The 17,572-nt window shown below is 42.1% G+C and overlaps 1 protein-coding gene across 1 annotated transcript; it reads right to left on the bottom strand.

Moving 5' to 3' along the window:
- Positions 1–258: 258 nt before the first annotated feature.
- Positions 259–3,330, bottom strand: LOC111911438 (uncharacterized). Its single transcript, XM_023907216.3, has 7 exons — positions 2,417–3,330; positions 2,153–2,249; positions 1,729–2,048; positions 1,538–1,640; positions 747–1,441; positions 558–656; positions 259–471 (listed from the first exon to the last, which is right to left on the bottom strand). The coding sequence occupies exons 1-7, from the start codon at positions 3,170–3,172 to the stop codon at positions 385–387; spliced, it is 2,157 nt and encodes a 718-aa protein (XP_023762984.1). The 5' UTR covers positions 3,173–3,330; the 3' UTR covers positions 259–384.
- Positions 3,331–17,572: the final 14,242 nt, after the last annotated feature.

The following is a 17,572-nucleotide window of genomic DNA, read 5'->3' as shown; positions in this document are numbered from 1 at the left end:
CCTTAAATCATTCAAATTTCAAAGAGAACGCATTAAAAAGTTGTGGCAACCCAAAAAAGGTTCGAATATTCACTATTTTTATTGAATTTTAAATAGGTTTTGGTTTGTAAAATAAAAACCAAATAGTTTAAAAAAATAAATATTTCTAAACAAATGACAAGTCTACGTTAACAATTTTTTAAATAACTATAAACATAATTTCTTACTATATAAGCGTATTTTTTAAAGTAAAAAAGCCTGTATGAAACAAAAAGGAAATAACAAAAATGATTGCAATCCAAAACTAAACTTGAAACATTCTTTGTATCACATAAAATGTAAAAGACGACTCTTCTGCTTACAACTTACAAATCCAAATTCATTTCCTGTAATCATCAAAACAATTCACCTCTCACCCTTTCTCATTTTCTTGTCTGAAATAACTTTTTCTTCAATCTTATTCGCAAATGTCACCTTTGGCCTCAACAAAGTCTGTCACATCACAAAAACCAACTTCCCCTTTTAAGTTTTTACCCACAAATCTCCAAAAAATAATAAAATTTAATATTTTTACTCACCATGCTTCTGCAATGAAAACTTAGATCCTCATTCATTTGTGCTAATCTTGCCCTTGCTACTTCTTCCTTATACAACGACTTTTCACACACTTCTTTCACCTAATAACAAATAAGTTGAAAGCATAAATTTAAGTGAAATGATGTAATAAAGAAATGAATGAAAGTAGTCTTGAAAAGATGATGTAATACCTCATTAGAATCAGCACCAGTTCTTTCCAGAATGTTCCTGAGAGAATTCATGTCATTGATAAGCTCTAAAGCAACCTCTTCAGCATCATGCATTTGGTTTCTTGAAAACTCAAATGATCTTTCTGCATGCAGACGAAAAGAAGTGCAATTCAAACAGTTGCAGATCCCTCTGCATCCTCTTGGGGTTCTTTTCAAAATCCCATTTTTAGAAATATCACGATTAATTAAGGGAGTATTTAGTGGTGCAATCTGCAATAAAGATTCATGTGTGCTTCCATTAACTGCCTTCTGATTGTCATTTGTATCAACACTTGCCACAATTTCTAGATTAGAAGTTGTTTCTTCAACTAATTTCAGATCTTTAATAGGTGATTCCTGTTCCAGCTTCATCACACTGTCGGCTTCAGCTTGTAACTTCATCTCTGAATGTGAAGTTGACTCGGTCAACTTTGTATCTGGTTCATGAGTATCAACAAGATTGTCATTTGAAACTTGAGCAATTGCTGTTGTACTTTCAAATGATGTTTCAAGTGGAGTCAGAGTAGAAGTAGGAGAATCTGATTTCTCATCTGCAGTGGTTTGACTTTGAGATTCATCCACAATAATACTCTGATTAATCAAAGATGGTGTTGGTGGTTGTTGGTTTTGATCTGAAATGTTCTCAGGTTTTGAAAGTTGGTTGCTTTTTGAAACACCTATTCAGAAACCCCAAAAACAAAAGTTAAGCTAAATAAGCAAACATGGATTGCAAAGATTTTGTAAGAAATGAAATAAACCAAGTAAAATATTACCTGAATCATCCCCTGAAACACTCATCAAGAATGGAAGCAATCTTCTATGACTAAAGGATGTTGGAGTTTGCAGCATCTTCATCCTGGAACATGATTTGAGTACCTAACAAAAAATTAAAAACCCACATCAGAATTCATGATACTTAAAGAGTGAAAGTTGCCATATTAGAGCAAGGAAGGGTGAAAATTACCAGATTAGATGATGAGATAGAATCCTTGTTTTCATTGCTGAAATTTTTTACAGTGTCAGCATCTGTTGTCTTTAGAAGCACTTCTGGAGTTTTATCAAGATTAGGTTTATTATAGATGTCTGAATCCGGTGGTGTCATCTGTAGGCACTCCTCCATTGTTTCATTACAAGCGTCTTCATGATTTTTCTGAATCGCATCAGACAATCCTGATTTGTTATTAGTTGGTGCAGTATCAACCTCCTGGTCTTTATTGGGAACCATGTTACTTGATTTCTGAACTTTAGGTAATGTCGCCACTACTATCTCAAAATTTGGAGAATCTGTCAACAAAAATCAAGAATTAGCAGAAGATATAGGTGTAAATTTTAATCCATGAGATGGGTAATGTATAAAAATGAATATAAGCAATTGAGTTGTTATGTACCATTTGTCCCTAGCTCTGTTAGATAAGGGAGCAATCTTCTATAGCTGAATGACTTCGGACTTATGAAGACCTTCTTCTTGCTACGCGGATTTGTCACCTATCATTTGATTCCGTAAAAAAATCATCAGTACACAGTTAGCAACGTATAATGAACATCAGTCTGATGTAAACATGAAATTTGACAAATGTATAACGAATTTGCAGTTTTCAGGGAACTGAAGAAGCAGTATATACAGGAAATCGAATAAGTTAATCGTATCTTACCGAAGATTGGCTTTTAATCATAGAACATTGGGTATCTATGATTTCGTTTGTAGCAGAAATGATACCATTCTTTTCTCCAGCCCCCTTGTTTTGGTCAGAATCTGCTACTCTTGGTGTCATCTCAACAAACTGATCAGCTTCGGTGACATTGTTCTCATTGACCAGAGAAGAATCCACGATAATTTCCGAGCTAGATTTCCGATCGAAGGCTACAGAGCTAGAAACCCCCAAATTACCACGACCAGCATCGCTTTCAGGATCAGCTTCCATGACATTGTTCCCACTAACCAGAAAAGAATCCACTCTATTTTCCGATGTAGGTTTCGGATCGATGGCAACAGAGCTAGAAACCCCTAAATCACCATGACCAGCATCACCTTCAGGAGAAGACATGTTAGGGTTAGGGTTTCCATCATACGTCTTCTGAAAGCCCATGTCAGCTTTCAAATCGACGTTTCCGGAACTCAAAACCTTATCTGTAATCGTTGTAGGAGAAAACACCCTCCTCGCGCGAAGATCCTTGACTGCGACTGCACTTGTAACGTGATCAGTCGTGAATCCCCACGGTTCTTGCTTTGTAAGTGCCCTTGTTGTCCCTTCAAGCGACAAGAGAGGGTTACTGGCTCGAACGGAGTCGGGTCGAGCGTATCCAGATCTGTGTCGGTGAACATAGACCTGCGACTTGCTTCGGGTGAAAATGCCATCAGAAATCGATGACTGATGCTTCCTCTTCCGAGATCTGAGACCTGCTTCCATCGCCTATCTTCTTCTGAGCTAATGTTTTTTCGGCGTTAGGGTTTTCCTCCGAATCGGACAGTGGTGTGAGGCGCCTAAAGAAGAGTGAAAATGCGGCGGGAATGAATACAAAAAAATGTGGTGAAGTCTGAAATATAGCGGGAATGCTATATGCGTTGGCGGGAAATCATTATTTGCCATAAATCTGTCACACTCTCTGCCTATATTAATTCTTTTTTCTTTCATATGTTTCGCAATAGCTTTCAGCCAAAAGTAATTTTATCATTATACCCTTCATGTTATTTCTACCATATATTAATATGCATAAGTCATTTCCTTAATGCCTTTAAAACCAGTATGTTGTTTTCTCCTTCCTATTTTATTTTGAGAAAATTACAAAAATTTCCTATTTTATTTTAAGAAATGTACAAAAATAACCAAATTAGCTAATTACATTATAGAAAATAGCCAAAAAAAATTGAAGTTGCAAATTTAGCCACCGAAATCGCGGATGGAAATAGTCCATCTGTGAATGTACAAGTGGCTAAAGCACGGACGTGTTTTAGCCACTTGTACATTCACAGATGGTTTTTTTCGTGTATATATAAGGAAGAATCATACTAAAATCGTTCTCTCCCTTTGATATGCGATTTTATGTTTTTTTTTATTTAATTTTGACTACGAAATCAATAGGTTTGACTACGAAATCAATAAGTTTGACTACGAAATAACCTCATTGAAAAATGAAGAGTGAAAAGTAAAGGGAAATCGCAAGGGAATGGCCTAGAGAGAGAGTTTCTCTAAAATGAAGAGTGGAAAATGAAGAGAAAAAAACGTTTTTATAATAAACAAAAAGGAAAATCGCAGATGAAAAAGGGAAACCACTGATGGATTAGTCCATCTGCGAAGGTACAAGTACCTAAAGCACAGTTGTGCTTTAGGTGTTTGTACTTTCACAGATGGAAGGGTAAAATCGTAGATGGATCATTCCCATCTGCGATTTCAGTGGCTATTTTTGCAACTTCAATTTTTTTTGCTAAATTTACAAAGTAATTAATGTTTTTGACTAAATTTGTAATTTTCTTTTTTATTTTTCCCACTCAAATGGTTTCAATTAATCAATGTTACCAAACTAACATACTTCAAATCCGGATTATTACTATCTCCTCATTCTATATCCTCAATCCTTTCCAAGGAGATTCAAATTTTGTAATTCAAATTCACTTGAGAAATTTGAAATGGCAAATTGAATTGCATTCCCAAACTTTCTCTTCTTTTGAAATGGCATTTAATTTTGTTAACGGAATTTAGTTTTGAAGTAAGAAATTATAAGAAAACTCAAGAAGCATGTAGAAACAAGAAGAAAATAGAAGAAAAATTGAAAAAATTGTAATAAATAAATAAAAACGCTTCTAAAACACTAAAAATCAAATTCAGTTTTAATCATCTTCGTCCACTCTTTCTTCCTTTTTCTGCCTTTTTAATGCAAATTTTTGCATAATCTGGTTTTGTCTTATTTTAATGTCACTTTTGTTAATTAAATTTGTGATTGTTTTTGGGTGGAAGATTTACTTGGTTTACTGGATCATACCCAAGAAGCATTTTGACATGATTCTACTGTTAATAAGGTTTCTCTTGTTTACTTCTTTCCATTTATTTTTTGCCTTGCATTTGTATTTAAATTGTTCTTAGGCTTATTCATGATAAAAATACAGATTTTGCATACTACTATCATGTGTTTATGGCACACTATAAAATGAATCACTTTTGTCAATTGCTCTTTTGGCTTACTTTCATCTTCTCTCTTTGTTAAGAAATTGAGTTGTTGATTAAGAAGATTGAATATGATCACTTTGTGACTCATAAAGCAACAAAGGATTATTCATCTTTCTTTGTATTTTTGTTTAGTAATAAAGATAATTAGATCGATTGGTTAAATTTCAAGGGATTTGATTAGGTCTAATACATTTGGGTTAAAGGAATGTAAGGAAAAACATTAATGCCTATAGAATGAATAACGGAAAAAGAATGGTCACAATAAAAAATAAACAAATAAATTGAGAAATAGAGATAAACCCAATTAGTAGTTGGTAAGCCATGTGTCATCTAATGCATTAAGCCACACACAAATACATAGATTTTTGCAAGAATAGCCAAACTCTAGAAAACGACTAGTCTTGGCTTTTATTGATTGTCATTATGAAAGACGACACCAAGAGGAATTGTTTGCGGATAAATTAAATGGCATCCATTTATCAGATAGATTTAAACGGATCCTGAGATTAGACATTCAAGCTTTAACATTATTTCATGAAATGATTTTTGTTTCAATCACACGTGTTAATAGGTTGATTACATGTATGTCTGTCCCGTTACATAATTTGAGAGATTGGTCAATATCGTGCATCAACATTACTGATAGATGCTATTTTATGCATCTTTTAGGGTAGTTTTTATTATCATTTGGTATCATATTTTATACATTTGCATGTCATCAGCTTAAATAACGTTCAACTCATGTTTTATATCAGAATTCCCGTACTGCTGGCATTTTTATCATTTTCAGATAATTCGAATGGAGCGGTACTTTGGGAGCAGCAGGAGGCATATTTGGAGCCTAAATGGATTTGGAACTGAAGAAAGGTTATGAGGGATGCTTAGAAGCTATTTTGGTCAAGAAACATTTGATCGAATTGATTTTACGAAGATAGATTGCTACATTCTAAAGCCTAAAGGATGTTGTTGATATCTTTGACCCTCTGTCAGTATTTTAACCATATCTCATGACACGTAACTTCGATTGAAAATATTCAAAATGTTTCGAAAACTAGACAAATTTAGGACGACTTTCGTGTTTACTTAAACTGAAGAATCGCGACCAAAACATGCCAAAAAGCCAAAAATATGATCGTGTTTTTTTGGTCGAAGTTTTGCAGGGTCAAACAAAGTCATATGAAAGCCATCTAGATAAAAATCTTGAAATCCGCGATCGGATTATAGCACCTGCTTCCTGGTACGTAAAATTTATCTAAGTATTTGTCATTTTTAGCCTTGAACTCGGCGAGTTGTAGGTCCGACTCGCCGAGTAGGGACACGGTCCGGGGGTACGTTTAAGTTGGAGATTCGGCGAGTCGCCGCTGTTTGATGAAACCCTAAATTTCAAGGGTTTGCACCCTATTTAAACACTCATTTTCGCCTCAACCTCGCCCCCATTCACCCTCAGAGCTCCCAACATCGTTTTTGCCCTTTTCCTTGTGAGATTGAAGTGTTTTGGGTGTGTTATTGAAGTTTTTGAAGAGAAAGAAGAGTAGACCAAGAAGAAGAGAAAGAGGCCAAGCATCTTTGTGGCATCTCAACGTTTTCCATGAGGTATAGTTCGTTTCCCCTCTGTTTTCAAGCTTGTAGTCCCTAATAGCTTCATGAAAGTCCTTTTGAGCCATTCTTCAAGCTTGTTTGTGCTTTGTAGGTTGTAATAAGTTGTTAACCTTTAGATCTAGGCATGATTTAGTCCCTAGAGTTTGGATATACTGCCTTTATGGAGTCACATTGCATGAAAGTCCTAGATCTACCCCTTTTGGTGCACTTTGAGCCCTAAAACCTTCATTGGTGATTATCTACACGTAAAGTTGGAAACTTTACGTGTAAACCAGGCCCTAGGAACCCAGATCTATGAATGGCATGGACTGGATTCAAGCAAAATTGCGTGTATAGTGTTTGCATGAGGCAGACTCGGCATGTCGTTCATCTGACTCGGCGAGTCGGGTCGCGAGTCCCCGGGTTGTCCCCTTTTTGTGTTGCGAGTTGGAGTGGTGAGTCATAGGGTATGACTCAGTGGGTTGGAAGCCAGACTCACTCATGAATTCACTCGGCGAGTCAATTCCATGACTCGGCGAGTTCATGGCAATCTTCTTGTCTCAAGAACAACTCGACGAGTTGTTCATACAACTCGGCGAGTCACAGCTTAGAGTGTTCTTCGGATGAAGGCGAACTCGGCGAGTAGGTTGAAGGACCATTGGACTTGGATATAGAGAAAGGGATTCGGCGAGTTGGCAAGCCAACTCGGCGAGTCTGGTCATCTGGTAGTTGACTGTGTCTTGACTCATGACTTGTTAAGGGTAAATGGGCAATTTACCCTGAGGGCATTTAGCCGTATTTAACTAAGTGTTTAGTGGGAATTACAGTCGGAGGATTTCCGAAGCAGCAGCAGCAGACAGACCATTCCCACACAGATCAGCAGCTACTTCGAGGTGAGTTACCTTCAGTAGCGGTGGGTCTAAGGCCACAATGCCGGCCCACCAGTAGGAGATGTATGATGGATGATTGTCTTTGTGATATCATCTATGTTTGCTACTACCTGATATGTTATATGCTAGCATGATATATTGTATGTGATAGTAGTGGAGTTCGGTTGTTAGGACCGAAGGGTAGTCAGACACCCCAGATACGCCTGACAGTATATGATGATAAGTTTGCATGCTGGCTTGTTATGTTATATGCGATAGAGGTAGTAGGAGGGGACTAGTCCCCGAGTTCGGTTGCTAAGACCGAAGGGTAGTTCAGACACCCCAGATATGTCTGATCATGTGTTATGTTATGATATATGTGATAGTAGCAGTAGGGGTGAAATAGTTCCCGAGGTTCGGTCGTCAGGACCGAAGGGTAGTCAGCACCCCAGAACGGCTGGACACGGGTAGTCAGCGCCCCATAATGGCTTGACACGGGTAGGTCGGGCACCCCATAAATGCCTGGCAATATGTATGATATGTGATTGTATGGTATGCGGTACGATGGGGGAACTCACTAAGCTTCATGCTTATAGTTTTCAGTTTTGGTTTCAGGTACCTCTTCTTTGAAGGGGAAGGAGCTGGCGCGGTAGCGGCCCATCACACACATGCTTCGTATTCCGCATCATGAGATCTTCCTGGGGATTTGTACTCTGACATTATTATGTTTTATGAAATGTTTTCCAGACATGTGATATCTTGCTAATATGTTATGATCAGTAAACGTTTTAATTCGGATGTTTTGCTAAATATATGTTTTCAAAATAAAATTTTTGGCTCATATTTTTGGGGTGTTACAAGTTGGTATCAGAGCCCTGGTTTGAGGGATTCGGACACACCTTCAAGGGTGTTTGAACTCAAATCGAGGGATTAAAAGATTTTGGAAAGAGAAAATGTTTTCTAAAAGGCTAAGTAAAGGGTTTTAAGGAAAGACAAAGTGTGTGATGTGCGCGACCGACCGAGCTTAAGTAAGTATTCCCCAATGTACCCATACAAGTTTATTTATGTTTATGAGTTCATGTAGAACGACATGCTAGAATAGGACTAAGGATCTAGGAGTGATGCCTTATGTTCCTACTTTATGTGCTTTAGTATATGGAAAAGTTTCATGCTAGAATTGAGTAGACAGCAGTAGGGTAGCCTGTTTAGGTTATTCCTGATAGTACGAGTTTAGCATTGTATGCTAGTTCAGTTTTTCTCTGCGAGGATAGAGTTGCCTGAGATTGTTTTCCTTATGTCCAAATGTTGTTGCTTTGTGCTATGTGGGCTTTGAAGTGATGGGAGTTAACTTTTAGGTGAATACGTTAAAGTCACATGTGATCAGGGTTGAATAATCTCAAAGTGTTGGATTTGACTCTATTGCGTAGCTCTTGTTTGAGTCCTAACAGTTGTAGAGATGAGTCCCTTACTCGAAGGATTATCCGAGCCTCATCACATGTGATTGTATTCAGGTAATAGTTAATTGGCATCACCAAGAGGCCTTCAGCAGCTGAGGATTGGGTTGGGTGGAGTCAGAGGTTTCCTAGGGAAAGCTTAGGATAAGAGTAGCAATGATCAATGGTAGTGGAGGGGACCTGGTTGAGTCAAGGCGGTCTTTGGGGAAGGTACGGATAGATGTGGAAGGTAGTATGGGCCCGTACTACTGAAAGCAGAGGATCTGTACCCGAACCGAGGAATGCTAAGATAAGACCAGGGAACCTGTAGTGGGTGTGATTCCTCCAGGGGTATCAGTATCACTAACAGTTGTTATTTCTTTTGTATTTCAGAATGGTGGTACTACGCCCGAGGCCAGCAGTTGGCAGTTCAGGAGAGGGATCGGGTTCGGGATCAGGTTCCGAGCCAGTAGATGAGAGGCTACACGAGTTCATCGCGTCTGAGATCACCAGAGGTATCATTGAGTTGACCCCCATTATCTTCGGGTCGATCAAGGAGGGGATATTGGAGATGATGGAGGATCGCCTACGGGCATTTAGGAGCGACATGGCATCTGGCCAGTCAGGACCCCGCACACTGTCCTTCAAGGACTTTCGGGGCAGTGGTGCGCCGGATTTTCATGGGGAGAAGGACCCTATAGCTGTCAGACGATGGATTGCAGACATTGAGTCTGCACAGATGATTAGCTTCTGCCCTGAGGGGTCGAAGGTGAGATATGCAGCAGGATGTTTACGTGGTCGAGCTAGGGATTGGTGGGAGTCCGTGAGCGACTCATTGGGAGCCTCGGTTGTCGAGGCTATGACATGGTCGGACTTTGCGACTAGATTCAGGGCAGAGTTTGCACCGACTGTCGAGCTTCAGCAGCTGGCCAGGGAGTTTCTGGATATGAGACAGACGACAGAGATTGTGGTGGAGATCACCGCTAAGTTCCGGGAAAGGGCATTATTAGTGCCCCAGTATGCGGGTGATGAGGACATGAGGAGGACCCGCTACCATGACATGCTCCGAGCTGATATTCGAGAGCATGTCAGTTTTTCAGCTTGCCCTACCTTGGACTCTATGATTGCCAGGGCGAGGGAGAGAGAGATAGATCCGGAGCACGTCCAGAAGAGGAAGACTGAGGAGGGACAGACAGGAGGGGCTTCACGGAAGAAGCCCAAGGGATCAGATGGTAGGCCGAAAGGCCAGTCAGGACCGAGCCGCTGCAGAAAGTGCGGCAGACCTCATGAGGGGGCATGTAGATTGGGATCGTCGAGCTGCTATAAGTGCGACAAGACGGGGCATTTCACCAGGGATTGTACTGCCCCTACACCCGTGTTATAGACGTCTGAGTTGTTGTGTTTCCACTGCAACCAGAGGGGCCACAAGAAGGCCAATTGCCCCTAGTTGGCATCATCAGCGCCGGTTAAGGCACCAACTCCAGCTACCCTGCGGATTACAGATGGCCGACATGGCAAGGCAGAGGCTCCAGTGGTGAGGAGTCGGGCGTTTCAGCTGACTGCAAAAGAGGCACGCGTCGCACTCGATGTGGTGACGGGTATGATTCTTTCCCTCTACTTTATTTTATGATGTTATGTTATTGATATGTGCTCTGTGTATATGCATTAGGATCGTTCCATGTGAACGGTATTCCAGTTCAGGTGTTGTTCGACTCGGGTGCCACCCGATCATTTGTTTCCCTTGCGCTTAGCAAGAGGTTTACTGAGTCCTCGGGCATGTTGGATTTCCCTTTAGAGGCAGAGATCGTCGATGATCGATCGGTGCGAGCATCAGCAGTGTTCAGGGATTGCGTTTTGAGGTTATTTGAGGAGCGTTATTTGGTGGATTTGGTTCCCATACCATTGCGGGGGAACAAGGTGATTATAGGCATGGATTGGTTGAGCCCTAATGGGGCGGTGATAGATTGCGCACAACAGCTAGTGCGGGTCAGGACCCCAAGCGGGGGAGAGTTGGTGATCCACGGCGAGAGGCCACAACGTGGACCTATAGTATGTTCAGTAGTGAGAGCTAGGTGCTACCTTCAGCAGGGATGCGCGGGGTATGTCGCATACGTTATGGATACCCGGGAGACGGGTAAGGCGACAGTGAACGAGGTTCCAGTGGTGCGAAACTACGCTGATGTGTTCCCGGAGGAGCTTCCTGGAATACCTCCGGAGCATCAGGTAGAGTTCAGAATCGACCTAGTTCCTGGTGCGGCTCCGATAGCCAAGGCACTATATCAGTTGGCTCCTCCCGAGATGTAGGAGTTGTCTACGTAGCTGCAGGAGCTGCTAGACAAGGGATTTATTCGTCCGATCAGTTCACCCTGGGGAGCCCCGATCCTGTTTGTAAAGAAGAAGGATGGGTCGCACCGGATGTGTATAGATTACCGGGAGCTGAATAAGGTAACGGTAAAGAACCGTTACCCACTCCCGAGGATTGATGACCTCTTTGATTAGTTGCAGGGAGCATCTTGGTTCTCCAAGATCGATTTGCGTTCAGGCTATCATCATATGAGGGTTAGAGAGGAGGATATACAGAAGACCGCGTTTCGGACGCGTTATGGCCATTATGAGTTCGTGGTGATGCCGTTTGGGCTCACCAATGCTCCTGCCGTGTTCATGGACCTCATGAACCGCGTATGTAGACCGATGTTGGATCGGTCTGTGATAGTTTTCATTGATGACATCTTGGTTTATTCCAAGACTCAGGAGGAACATGTGGAGCATCTGAGAGAGGTCTTAGAGACCCTGAGGAGGGAGAGCTTGTACGCCAAGTTCTCCAAATGTGAGTTTTGGTTGCGCGAGGTGCAGTTTCTTGGGCATCTCGTCAGCCAGAGCGGGATTTTAGTAGACCCGGCCAAGGTGGAGGCCGTGATAAGGTGGGAGGTTCCGAAGTCTCCATCTGAGATTCGGAGTTTCCTAGGATTAGCAGGCTACTATCGGAGGTTCATTCAGGATTTCTCTAAGATAGCCGTACCCCTGACACGGTTAACTAGGAAAGCCGTGGTTTTTTTATGGGGGCCTGAGCAGCAGGCAACGTTCGAGACTCTTAGGCAGAGATTGTGCGAGGCGCCGATCTTAGCCCTGCCCGAGGGCGTGGAGGATTTTGTGGTATATTGCGATGCGTCGATCTCAGGTTTAGGCGCAGTGTTGATGCAGAAGGGGCATGTCATTGCTTATGCCTCAAGGCAGCTAAAGCCTCACGAGGCGAACTACCCGACGCATGATTTGGAGTTGGGGGCGGTGGTTTTCACCCTCAAGATATGGTGGAATTACCTTTACGGGGTTCGTTGTACCATTTACACGGACCAAAAGAGTTTGAGGTACCTTATGGATCAGCCGAATCTGAACATGAGGCCGCGTCGGTGGTTGGACGTGGTGAAGGATTATGATTGCGAGATCCTTTACCACCCGGGGAAGGCCAATGTGGTGGCCGATGCGCTTAGCCACAAGGCGGCGCCGATCAGGGATGTTTGTATGAGGATGACTGTGGTGACTCCCCTGTTGGAGCAGATTCGGGAGGCTCAACAGGAGGCTATAAGGAGGAGCATCGGAAGAGTGAGCGTATAGTGGGACAAGTCACCTCCTTCGATCATGATAGCCGGGGGTTATTGACACTACACTATAGGGTGTGGGTGCCGTATCATGGAGGCGTGCGTCAGATCTTGATGGAGGAGGCGCACAAATCCCGATTCTCTATTCATCCAGGGGCGACGAAGATGTATCAGGATCTTCGCCTAGACTGTTGGTGGCCCTGCATGAAGCGGGATGTGGCATGGTATGTCGAACGGTGTTTGACCTGCAGGAAGGTCAAGGCCGAGCATCAGAGACCGCACGACAAGATGCAGCCGTTGGATATCCCGTTGTGGAAATGGGAGGATATTACGATGGATTTTATCACAAAGCTTCCACGAACGGTGCGAGGAGTAGATTCGATTTGGGTCATCATGGATCGGTTGACCAAGAGCGCCCATTTTATTCCGATTCCGGAGAGTATCTCGGCCGAAAAGTTGGCCGATACCTATATCAGGGAGATAGTGGCGCGGCACGGGGTGCCAGTGTCAGTGATATCAGATCGAGATGTGCGGTTCACTTCCAGGTTTTGGAAGAGGTTTCATGATGAGTTGGGCACTCGTTTACATTTTAGCACCGCCTTTCACCCGCAGACGGATGGTCAGAGTGAGTGGACCATCTAGACTTTGGAGGATATGTTGCGGGCGTGCGTGTTAGACTTCGGTGGTAGCTGGGATACCTATCTTCCCTTGGCTGAGTTCTCGTACAACAACAACTACCACGCGAGTATTGACCGTCCCCCATTCGAGATGTTGTACGGTCGGAGGTGCAGGACCCCGATATGTTGGGGTGAAGTTGGCCAGAGGGTCATGGGGAGCACCGAGGTGGTGCTCAAGACGACCGAGAGAATCCAGCAGGTTCGGAGCAGGCTTCAGACTGCGCAGAGTCGGCAGAAGAGTTACGCCGACAAGCGTCGATCAGACCTGGAGTTCCAGATCGGGGATATGGTTCTCCTGAAGGTCTTGCCTTGGAAAGGCGTCATTCGATTTAGGAAGCGGGGAAAGTTGGGCCCAAGATTCATTGGACCGTTCATGGTTGTAGCCCGGGTGGGCAAGGTGGCATATAGGCTGGATCTGCCAGCTGAGCTGAGCCGGATCCACAGCACCTTCCATGTCTCCCAGCTGCGGAAGTGTCTCGTGGATGATTCAGCGGTGGTGCCATTAGAGGATATACAGGTTGACGACAGCCTGAATTACATTGAGCGCCCAGTCGCAATCCTCGACCGGAAGTCGAAGGATCTAAGGAACAATAGGGTGGAGCTAGTGAAAGTGCGATGGCAGCACCGCAAGGGTTCGGAATGGACTTGGGAGCCGGTGGAAGAAATGATGGAGCATTACCCCGAGCTGTTTCAGGATCGAGCGGCAGACTTTAAGGACAAAGTCTAAAATAAGTGGGGGAGATTTGTAGCACCCAGTTCCTGATACGTAAAATTTATCTAAGTATTTGTCATTTTTAGCCTTGAACTCGGCGAGTTGTAGGTCCGACTCGCCGAGTAGGGACGCGGTCCGGGGGTACATTTAAGTTGGAGACTCAGCGAGTCCACATTCTGGACTCGGAGAGTCGCTGCTGTTTGATGAAACCCTAAATTTCAAGGGTTTGCAACCTATTTAAACACTCATTTCCGCCTCAACCTTGCCCCCATTCACCCGCAGAGCTTCCAACATTGTTTTTGCCCTTTTTCCATGTGAGATTGAAGTGTTTTGGGTGTGTTCTTGAAGTTTTTGAAGAGAAAGAAGAGTAGATCAAGAAGAGGAGAAGGAGGCCAAGCATCTTTGTGGCATCTCAACGTTTTCCTTGAGATATAGTTCGTTTCCCCTCTGTTTTCAAGCTTGTAGTCCCTAATAGCTTCATGAAAGTCCTTTTGAGCCATTCTTCAAGCTTGTTTGTGCTTTGTGGGTTGTAATAAGTTGTTAACCTTTAGATCTAGGCATGATTTAGTCCCTGGAGTTTGGATCTACTGCCTTTATGGAGTCACATTGCATGAAAGTCCTAGATCTACCCCTTTTGGTGCACTTTGAGCCCTAAAACCTTCATTGGTGATTATCTACACGTAAAGTTGGAAACTTTACGTGTAAACCAGGCCCTAGGAACCCAGATCTATGAATGGCATGGACTGGATTCAAGCAAAATTGCGTGTATAGTGTTTGCATGAGGCAGACTCGGCATGTCGTTCATCTGACTCGGCGAGTCGGGTCGCGAGTCCCCGGGTTGTCCCCTTTTTGTGTTGCGAGTTGGAGTGGTGAGTCATAGGGTATGACTCAGTGGGTTGGAAGCCAGACTCACTCGTGAATTCACTCGGCGAGTCAATGCCATGACTCGGCGAGTTCATGGCAATCTTCTTGTCTCAAGAACAACTCGACGAGTTGTTCATACAACTCGGCGAGTCACAGCTTAGAGTGTTCTTCGGATGAAGGCGAACTCGGCGAGTTGTTCATACAACTCGGTGAGTAGGTTGAAGGACCATTGGACTTGGATATAGAGAAAGGGATTCGGCGAGTTGGCAAGCCAACTCGGCGAATCTGGTCATCTGGTAGTTGACTGTGTCTTGACTCATGACTTGTTAAGGGTAAATGGGCAATTTACCCTGAGGGCATTTAGCCGTATTTGACTAAGTGTTTGGTGGGAATTACAGTCGGAGGATTTCCGAAGCAGCAACAACAGACAGACCATTCCCACACAGATCAGCAACTACTTCGAGGTGAGTTACCTTCAGTAGCGGTGGGTCTAAGGCCACAATGTTGGCCCACCAGTAGGAGATGTATGATGGATGATTGTCTTTGTGATATCATCTATGTTTGCTACTACCTGATATGTTATATGCTAGCATGATATATTGTATGTGATAGTAGTAGAGTTCAGTTGTTAGGACCGAAGGGTAGTCAGACACCCCAGATACGTCTGACAGTATATGATGATAAGTTTGCATGTTGGCTTGTTATGTTATATGCGATAGAAGTAGTAGGAGGGGACTAGTCCCCGAGTTCGGTTGCTAGGACCGAAGGGTAGTTCAGGCACCCCAGATATGTCTGATAATGTGTTATGTTATGATATATGTGATAGTAGCAGTAGGGGGTGAAATAGTCCCCGAGGTTCGGTCGTCAGGACCGAAGGGTAGTCAGCACCCCAGAACGGCTGGACACGGGTAGTCAGCGCCCCAGAATGGCTTGACACGGGTAGGTCGGCACCCCAGAATGGCCGTACCAGGTAGGTCGGGCACCCCAAAATGCCTGGCAATATGTATGATATGTGATTGTATGGTATGCGGTACGATGGGGGAACTCACTAAGCTTCGTGCTTACAGTTTTCAGTTATGGTTTCAGGTACCTCTTCTCTGAAGGGGAAGGAGCTGGCGCGGTAGCGGCCCATCACACACATGCTTCGTATTCCACATCATGAGATCTTCCTGGGGATTTGTACTCTGACATTATTATGTTTTATGAAATGTTTTCCAGACATGTGATATCTTGCTAATATGTTATGATCAGTAAACGTTTAATTCGAATGTTTTGCTAAATATATGTTTTCAAAATAAAATTTTTGGCTCATATTTTTGGGGTGTTACACGGATATATCACTTCTTTGATTGGTTTTTCGTGACACAACTCCCGAAACTTCAGAAATAGCATCGTACTTCATTTAAGGGTAAATCTGGAAAAAAATCCCAATTTCTGCGATCGTATATCTGCTTTCTGCGATCTCATTTTATGCTTTTCTTTCTCCGAAAGTGTTTGTCTTGAGTATAAATATGTCCCTCATAATCAATTTCGAAGGTTAGACGGTTCCATGCAACGAAAAATACTTCTGAAAGCGATTTCAAATACCTTTCAGGGATTTCTGAATATCTGAAGGTTGTGAATCATCTCATACATTTAGTTTGGAAGATTAATCAGTTAATGTTTCTTTTTAATAGGTTATATTCGTTTTTAGCCATGTGTGGCTAAAACCTTAGTTTCAAGTTCAGCATTAGATTAGTATTTTTCATGTGATTAGTTATCAGATTGGTTTTCTTTTTGTGTTTCTATCTAGATTTTTCATTTTTAAACTTAATGAATATTTGATTTTAGTTCTTGTTAGTCTAATCACCTAGCTAGAATTTTATCATTCCAGTTAATTAGTTAGTAGAATCTGTAATTGTTCTTGTCAATTGGTAATAAATAACAAGTATCAGGTTAGTTCCGTATTTGAGATTTAACTCTGATATAAACTGGAAAAAATCATATATTTACGCTTCCGAGCTTGTGAGAAGTGTTGGGTATTGCTGGGAATTTTACACATATCATAAAGTTGCTCTTATGATTTAATTAAGAGCTTGTTTAATTGAACAGTAAAAAATTATGGTTAATTCAAAGAGCTTGTTTTGGTTAACTAATTATGTAAAAGAGATTATACTAGATCTTGTCAGTTTTTCTTAGTAATAGCTTTGATAGAACACATTACAAATAACCAGATCTAAACTGATTGCATGATTAGGAAAGTTGCAACAGAACTGAAATCGTTTTTATTACTGAGTTTTATTTAATTTATTTTCATTGCAATTTTTAGTTTTAGTTTAATTCATAAACCCCCTTTTAAAATTTTTGTTTAGTTGACTAGAATGTGCCTGATGCAAAAAATGCATTGAGCGTTAGGCTGTATCCTTGAGGATTCGACACTTCTTCCTTGTGTTATATTATTAGTGCAACCAACAGTGAAATTTTATTTGTTTCATACACCTGCGACAACTTGTCAGTAAATTGGCGTCGTTATCGGGGACACAATGTTTCTAATAGTTTTATGCTAAGAAATTTTCGTTCAGGTACACATCTAGCTTTTGATCCAGAAATTCAAAGAACTACAAGGAAATTGAAGAAAAAAGCAACAAAGAAAAACCAATCAGCTTGTTTCTTTGGTTCATCCTCTTAAGTACCTCCAAAAATCACCACACCACAAGGCGGTCCTTTGTGGTATGAACCAGATCCAACTTTTCCATTTTTTTTCCAAAAGTAACCCCATCTTTACCTTTTGATAGCCCCTTTAAAACTTACTCCCCACTATCCTCAGTTAAATATGAGCAAACAAATCCTTCTGAACCCCAATCTAGAAAAATCTAAAACACCATAACCTTTAGAATCTGAAAAAAAAAATTAGCCATGAGTCACACAAGAGAAGAA

Source organism: Lactuca sativa, chromosome 6, assembly GCF_002870075.4.
Source record: "Lactuca sativa cultivar Salinas chromosome 6, Lsat_Salinas_v11, whole genome shotgun sequence".
Lineage (NCBI taxonomy): Eukaryota > Viridiplantae > Streptophyta > Magnoliopsida > Asterales > Asteraceae > Lactuca > Lactuca sativa.
This window is presented reverse-complemented; position numbering and strand designations above follow the sequence as displayed.

Coding starts and splice junctions, on each gene's coding strand:
- LOC111911438 (XM_023907216.3), bottom strand. CDS start 3,172: ATGGAAGCAGGTCTCAGATCTCGGAAGAGGAAGCATCAGTCATCGATT. Junction 2,049..2,152: donor AACAGAGCTAGGGACAAATG/GTACATAACAAC, acceptor TTTTGTTGACAG/ATTCTCCAAATTTTGAGATA. Junction 657..746: donor CTGGTGCTGATTCTAATGAG/GTATTACATCAT, acceptor ATTTGTTATTAG/GTGAAAGAAGTGTGTGAAAA.